Below are 8,127 nucleotides of genomic sequence, written 5' to 3' on the forward strand. Positions count from 1 at the left end.
GGAGGACCGTGGCAGCGATACGTCACCAAGATGTTGTTTGCATAGTCCAAGGCCATGAAAGGTCCAACTTGCTTTGGACTGTGCAGGTTAAACTCCTTAAGATCTAAAAGTATCACAGAGGGAACAGATGAAGCTGCAGTGTGAACAAAATCAAACTGTTGGCAGAAATCCCTGTGGATCAGTTACCTGGCAGTGCTGCGTTGAGGTGCTCAAACCACTGTCTGATGGTGGAGTCTCCATACAGGTGGACCTTCTTGCCTTTCAGACACTGACTGATAGCAGACGAGGTGTTGAATTCTCGGACTGCGGTGCCACCCAGTGCTTGCCACACACCCTGGTAGTAATAGCCAGGGGGTCCAGACTTCACACTGCTGCTCTTCACCTCTGGTTGACCTGAGAGGAAGTTAAGTTTAATGTTGGGGTTATTTTAACTTTTTCTTATTTTCAAAAAATAACAACAGGGGATAACAACAATAAGTAGTAAGGTATAGTGAACCTCTTATGGACTATCCTTACTCATAAGGTAGATAAAATAATAAAAAAGGGCTGTGGTCCTTTTAAATTATTAATTATATTATTATTATCATTTTATCATAGCCTGTGCTATGTTCATGAACTTTTATGTTTGTAGATGTACTTCTTACTCCCAGCCCTCTTCTCAAATTGGTCTGGATACATCTCTCTGGTAAGTTGTTTACAAATGCTTATTTCTATCAGTTATACTTTCATTATCTGTAACACAATCTGTTTTGAATTATTATTATTACCTTTCTTTTTTGGCAACACTGTGATGCTGGCAGATCCTGAAGCCTGAAGAGAAACCTTCATGTTGACACCACTGGAGAAGAGCACATATGATAAAATATTTCTTACACACACTATAAGATAAATACAAGAAAGGAGGAAATGAAAAATAAAATATTTTCATGTAAACAATGGGTCCAATGACTATTTGAAATGTGCAAGGTGTCGCTGATAACTAAATAATGATAATAACTTGACTTTGCATGGGATTTACTTTTCCCAGTTGGCCAGAATTACCTGCAAAGGCATGCTAATGTTGCTGCATGTCTTCTGGATGTGTAAATAGGCCACTGTTTGCTAACACTTTAACTATATCAACGTTATCACGTGAAGTCAGTGTGATTTTTATAGCTTGTGCACTGCCCCCCGAGAAAAAAGTGTGCATCTTTAAGTTTCTGAAAAGAACTTGTCCAAAATAAATGTATACATTTACAATAAAACATATTAAACACAACAAATACTATCCATCTATCTTACTGAAAATCAGCTAGTGTGATTGGGATTGATTAGTTTGATTTGTATTATGTGAGACTGTGAACATCTTTAGATTCATTCTTTGCTGCCTGTAGTTACAAACGTGTGAAGTTTCCCACCAAGGAGATACATATTTATTAGAATTCACACACAAAGTCCTGTCTCTCTTCTTCCTCACCTTTGAAAGAGCTTCTCTTCGTTGGCTTTGAGGTTTTGTTTGAATCCTCCCATGGAGTGGCTGATCCTGGCATCACAGTTGAGATTCTTTGGCTTGTAGCAGAACCAAGGCTCACCTGTACGGAGGTCAGTGTAATTGCACAGCGGCTGCTGGGTTGGACGTAGGTAGACGTTACAGGTTGTAGTTTCAGAAAGAGAGCCTGAACGGAAGAGGCTCTGGAAATAAACCCTGTCTGGCTGTTCACTGGTCAGCCTGCGCAGCACTGTGACAGCCTCACTTGGGTGAACCAGCGTCACCTGATGGGACAGAGAACCAGAATTTTCACTAAGTCCAGTCATGTTTAGTCATTAACGACAAATCAAATGAATACTACTTAAAGCTGCACACTTTGTCTCAGGTGTAAACCAGTTTGAGCTTCAGACTCTCTGGAGAACTGACCATTCACTTGACTAAACCCCTCGATCAGAGATTATCCAATCACAGTTCAGCAACCGTAACTAGGCAGGGTAAGTCTTTCAAGCTTTGGATTTCTCCACATGTTGAAGTGGTGTGCATGGGGTAAGAGAGATCCTTTGTATGTCTAAGTGTTTAGAGAAGAGTTCTTTATTGTTTTAATTTAACCTGCAAATGTTTACAGTGGCTAACAACCATACCTACATCATACAGTATTTTATGGGGTTACAGGTCACATTAAAAAAGTCCCATTCATGACCAGCACATCTACTGTGCAGTATTTCTCGATTGTTCAAGAGCCTCCTGGGGGCTACTATGAGGAAGTATGCTAATATTAGCAGCCTCACCTCAACCTGTGCGCTTCCTTCCCAGAGTAAAGAGAACACAGCAGAGTAGGAGCCATTGAGATGATCCACCACTTGTCCAGCCACACCTGCACCAAGCTTCAGGTTGTGCAGCCGGGCGAGTAAGACGTCTCCCCCAGACTTCTTGAGACAGCCCAGGAAGTCATACATTTTAATCATAACCTCCAGCTGATCCCCTACGTGCCACTCTCCTCCTCCCCTCCCTGGTGGGAGAATGGTGAAACTGCTGTGGGCAGGATCACTGGTCTGCTCCAGGGAAAGAGGATCTGGCAGAGCTGGAGTTTCAGGCCAAGCAATGGAGTCTAGTAGGAGGCGTTCCTCCAGAGCGTCCTTAGAGGACGGTGGCTGGAAGGTGCAGAAGCCATGTTGAATGTCACGGTCAGGGGAAACTCTTGGGTAGGATTTCACTTTATGCTGAAACTGGCGGGAGGGGGGAGAGAGAAATGCATCAAAAATACTAAAATCAAATTAAACAAATAAGCCAACTGTGCAAACTATGTTCTAAAAATGGACCCAAGGGATAAAATGTCTCAAGATACTGAAACAGCTTTGCACAAGGTAAAAATTCAGATTCGGAGAGTTTTTTAAAGGTATTTTTGGAGCACTTTTTTGACTTTGTTTTGACAGGACAGTGGATAGAGTGAGGAAAAAGGGAAAGCAGCAAAGGGCTGCAGGTTGGATTTGAATATTGGGATATTTTCAGTGGCACAGTGGCTGTTTCATGCCTAGTGGTTTGCCAGGTACTGATGACAGAGGAAGATTTTCATAGCTGAAAGATGCAAATAAACACAAGGCAGACACAAACACACTTTAGAGTCAAAAATAATGTCAAAGTGTTTTTTAAATGCCCTTTTCATCTCAGCCAGCTGGAGGGGCGTGTCAATATCTGTGTTTGATTGACAGCCGCTGGCAGAGGGCCAGTAGAGGAGAGAAAACGTAAACAAACTTGAGCTGTGGCTACATGTAAATGGGCAGACAGCATGTTGATGGAGGTTTTGAAGAGTAACGACCCAAGTGTCATCAGCAGGTACATTAACATACTGTTTAATGTGCTGCTGCTGAGAAGCTAATTAGCTAACTTGCTCACAAACTGATGTCAGCAGTGCACTCTTCCCTGATGAATGTTTGTTTAGTCGCGTATATAACAAGCTACTGTACAGGACAGGTTCATGTTTGTAAGTTGGATAAGATGGAGTCTTTAGCAGGAAAGCTGATGTGGGTTACTGCTTCATGTAAATTTTGATTGGCTGTATCAAAATAAGATCCTCTTCATCTAAGTCCACAGAAACCTAACGCTATTCAAATTAATTCAAAACTAGGGGGCGCCATTAAGAAACCAAAAAATATAAAAGGGAGCTTTTGACAGTATTAATTCCCTGATTTGGTTATGCTCCAGTTTTGGCTGCTCCTCGGTGGGATAAGCTTTTAAACTTGATGTTAGTTAAGTGGGCGCAGGGGCAATGTTGCTGCAATTTGAAGATTTGGGGATAGATAGGCCATTTTGTTTCTTTTCGAGGAAATTCAATAAACATCAGTTGAATTTTCAACAAGAAAATTTAATTTTGTTTTTGCAGCATTTCTATGTGTATGTTAGCTCTGTGCCTGTGGTGGTATATACAGATCATGACCCTTTGACCTTTCTCAGTTCCTTCTAGTGTCCTAACCAGAGGCTAGATTGCTGCGCTCTGCTCTTCCTACAACCTGGACGTTCGTCACATCAATGGGCGTGACATTGTAGTGGCAGATGCATTGTGTCGGTCTCCTTGTTAGTAATTATTATGTGTGTATCTGTTCTCTGCTTTGTCCCCATCTTCATAGGTCTTTCTCTTTCTCCTTAAATCAGCTTTGAGGACCCAGAGCTGGGGATGGGGGGAGGAATTAGGGGGGCTATTTGTTTAGGGTTATATAGAGTTGCACTTAGATGTTTGGGTTGTGCCTTATTTTTACCCCCTTTTGGAGTCTGATTTCTTTTCTCAAAGGAGAACACCAGGCACTTTAACACCAGGCAGAACAGTAGTGTTTAACTGCCCTTATTACATTCTATTCAAAGTATCTGTCAATACTTTATGAGCAAGATTTTGCATTTTATCATTGTTGAATAAATAGAGGCCTGAACAGACAAGTAAACTGACTGGTCACAGCTACAGGACGTCCCAGTCATGGACATAAATGTCTAAATTTCACCATAATCCGTTACTTTACTTTAATTTTGTGTGATCACTGATTAATTTTAGGATAAAGGAAAATGTGTGCTAACTTATATACATGAGAAGAACATTAGCCTACATAGTAGAGAAAGTTTCCTTTTTGGAGTGCCTCATTAACCTGGAGTCTGAGGTTCAAATACTCTATTTACTTTTGCTTGAGTAATGTTTGCTTACAAAAGGTTGACATGCTACAGCACACTAAATTAAATGTTGAACTCCTTGTTCTGCATGAAAGTTATGATTATTGACACTCAGCAAAAAACACATTAGAGACAAACCACTATGTAGAGCATTTTTCATGCATGAACACAACCCACTAAAATAAAACTGCTGTCCAACTGAAATTAATATTATGCTAGTGGTCAGCCACATAGTATACTATTATCTGCAATGATAATGATAATAAAACTAACATTAGCCCTAATATCAAACCTTAACCACAGTGGTGTAAAATGGTTTTATTTGTGAAACAGTTGAATTACACGCCAACATGTGAATGGGGCACACTGCCCCAGGTACTGGCCCCCAAGTTTTTTCCACTTCAGGCTCTGGTTGGAACACATTGATGGTTTTGGTATTGTCATGAGGTGAAAAGTATAGAATAAGGCCAGCCGTATCCTTGCACTGCTGTCAGCAAAGCACAGTGCAGGATTGTGTGAAAAAATATGGTGAACTACAATTTCAATGAGGAACATCCTTCAAACGGTCCCACTAAAACCAAGTTCTCACCTTCAGGAAGTCCATCTTACGTAGCATAAAGATTATTACAAACACAGCCAGCAAGAGGAAGATGGTGCAGTACTTTGTGATACGCATGCTGACCACCTCTATTATGCAAGCTCTGACCTTCATGATCAGTGTTCAGTCTTCATCTCTGGCTGCAGCATGGCACTGTGACCACTTCATCTGGTACTGGATTTAAAAAAACAAAGGGGACACCTTGTTATTTTAAAAAGTATTACTTGTGAAAACTTGAACTCAAATGGGAAATATCTGGTTTTAAATCATTAGAACTAAACTAAACGCAGTTACCCAGGTAATTAACGGATCAACCAACAACCAAGGCCACATCCAAAGACAGCAGCCTTGCAGTTCAACACGATGATTCATTTCCAGGTGAACCTATGATGTACACTATTTAATTAGATTTGGACAATGAAGTATTTTGTAATCTGACACCACTGTCTGCAAAGTCACCCTTACAACAAGTTGCACAAATATCTGTTTTCACCAGTGTCCTGCTAAGTACAGTTTTCCACAGTTATTTAGATGAATTCCTGCCAAGACTGCAAATGCAGATGATGTAAGAGAAATATAATCTCATCTAAAATACAAATACAGGCACATTTTGCATATTCATTGTAAATTCCTTTATGCACTGTTGCTACAGCAATGTGCCAGGAACAAACAAACATAAAGCTCAGTTTTTGTCCAGCTTTAGTTTACAAAAACTGATACTGCAGTATTATGCAAGAGTAAATAGGAGGGAACAGCAGGAGCAGCTCTGAATAGGATTTTTGGGGTTGATCAATACTGATCACGATGGTGGGGTCTGTTTGAAGCCTTTTATTTGCTGTGTTGCGTCATTTATATATATAACTGTTCTAAATAAACATTGTATATTAAGAATTACAATTAAAGGTAGTTTTCAGTGGCCCCTAGCGGTGCGGTTTAATAAATACAGTGCACTGAGCACAATATGTTAGGCTAATTATTATGAGCATATATTTTGGTATTCGAGTTCAGTTTAATTTGAATATGTTTGTTATAACCTAACTCTTGGTTGCATTCCCTTCTTATAGGCCAATTATAGAGACTGGTGATGTAGCTCCCACCTTTTGTTATTTGGCGCAGGTAATGTGATGATTTTTCAGTATTGAAGGACCTTTCATGTCATGAGAGATTTTTTTCGTTTCCTTGCTTTATGAAGGTAATTTAGAACAATGTTTGGAACATTTTTGAAATTGTTAAATAAATGAATCTGATGTTTGAAGTGACATGTTCTTGAAAGTGAGTTGGAGCGAAAATAGGAAAATAGGATGAATGTCTCCCCATTAAGTAAAAGGCTGTGCGTATTTACGCACGAGGTACACAACAGCATAACGTCACTGATTATTTGAATCTCCCGACCCTCCGACAGGATCCGTCTGGATGAACTGACAGCAGCCTCTCTGATCATGAAAGCAACGTGTTAAAGAAAACCTATAGCCTAGAGAAATCTATTTACGCATCAGGAGAGCTACCGTCCTGTTAAGTCTCCACCGTCGGGAATCGAGCAAAAGAAAATAAGGTTACTCTGTTTCTCGTGGGTTTGTTTTTTCTGGTGTCGAAATGTTTCTCAGTGTTGGTGAATTCTTAAAAAAACAACAACACTTAATTTCAGGTTAAAATGCGTTGTAACGGCGTTAATTACACTGCAACGGGTATAAGGAACACACAAATATAATTATACTCAGATCTACTCGTGCCCTAATGATGGGTCAAAGATATTATAAGCATTCGCTCTGTCCTTCTACAAGTGGCAGCTGCGGCTGTGTTAGCCTGTGTTATGTGTTTAACTTCTTCCTATAATGGTCCTGTTATAGTTTGTCCTTCGTTGCTGCAAACATCGGCTCTTTTAAGGGAACTCGCAGGGGGAAAAAATCCTGCCAGCTGAAAAAAATGGTGGATGCAAACATCAGCAGGTAGGCTACACAATCTGTTTAGCCAAATAATGTATCCACCTCTTTGTTTGTTCAATTCATGTTTCCGCATTCAAAAAAAAAATAAAAAATCCTCTATTTATAGTTTATAGGCCTATCTGTCTAAAATACTTGTAACACATTGATAAAAAAAAACACCAGATTGTTCGCCCTCAGAAATATTAAGAGAAGGAAATTTCCTTATCAAAGAAATGCTACTTCTACAGTTTGATGACTCCAAGCGTTATTTATTTCAACTTGGATTCATTTTTATGAAAACCCGCATTTGATTCTCTTGATCAGTGTACTTTTACAGAATAAAGGAATATAAATAATTAAGGAATGGACACATATTCGGACTTTATGATCGGTTCAAATGGAATGATTTGCTTCTTTCTTCTGTCTCGGTTCATCTCAATGAATTCTACTTTGATGCTTAAGGTTCCCGTAAAATGAACTGAACGACTGAATTGTGGAGAAGCTAATCAATCTACCGAAGTTTGTGTTTTTATTTGTATAGTGTTGTAGCATTAAACTAGAACTCAAGCGGGGTACTAGTACTACTTCAGTGTTTCCATATTATACTTTATACTTCTACTCAGCTACCTTTTGGAGGCAAATAAAGTTTTACTTGGTAATTTGCCGATCCAGATTAATACAAAATATAATCAGCAAATAAATGAGATGCATTATTACTGATAAATTATGTAAAGTACATTTCCCTCTGAAATGTAGTGGAGCAGAAGAATAAAGTAGCATTAAATGGAAATAGTAAAATACAAATAGGCCTACCTTAAAAAATATACACATTAAAATGTTTAGTGGCAACATTCAGTTTTTATGGTGTCTATAAAATGAAACTTCAAATTTACTCAAATGAATAATGTGTCTTACCTGAGCAGAGACTCATTTCAAGGGAACACAGAGATGAACAGAGAACTCTTTTGTGATCCTGCAGTTAAATC

General features: G+C 39.3%; 1 protein-coding gene across 1 annotated transcript in view; it reads right to left on the minus strand.

Moving 5' to 3' along the window:
• Positions 1–5,313, minus strand: part of LOC123966662 (NXPE family member 3-like) — a 5,859-nt gene extending 546 nt beyond the window's left edge. Inside the window, exons 1-6 of the mRNA XM_046042801.1 lie at positions 5,211–5,313; positions 2,257–2,694; positions 1,457–1,752; positions 768–838; positions 187–393; positions 1–103 (exon numbers count right to left, since the gene is read on the minus strand). The exon at positions 1–103 is cut by the window's left edge and continues 546 nt beyond it. Of these exons, the coding sequence (XP_045898757.1) occupies positions 1–103; positions 187–393; positions 768–838; positions 1,457–1,752; positions 2,257–2,694; positions 5,211–5,297 (1,202 nt within the window). The 5' untranslated portion in view covers positions 5,298–5,313. The remainder of the gene's footprint in view (positions 104–186; positions 394–767; positions 839–1,456; positions 1,753–2,256; positions 2,695–5,210) is intronic.
• Between the last annotated feature and the right edge of the window lie 2,814 nt (positions 5,314–8,127).

Source organism: Micropterus dolomieu, unplaced genomic scaffold (assembly GCF_021292245.1).
Source record: "Micropterus dolomieu isolate WLL.071019.BEF.003 ecotype Adirondacks unplaced genomic scaffold, ASM2129224v1 contig_13938, whole genome shotgun sequence".
In the NCBI taxonomy this organism is placed as follows: domain Eukaryota; kingdom Metazoa; phylum Chordata; class Actinopteri; order Centrarchiformes; family Centrarchidae; genus Micropterus; species Micropterus dolomieu.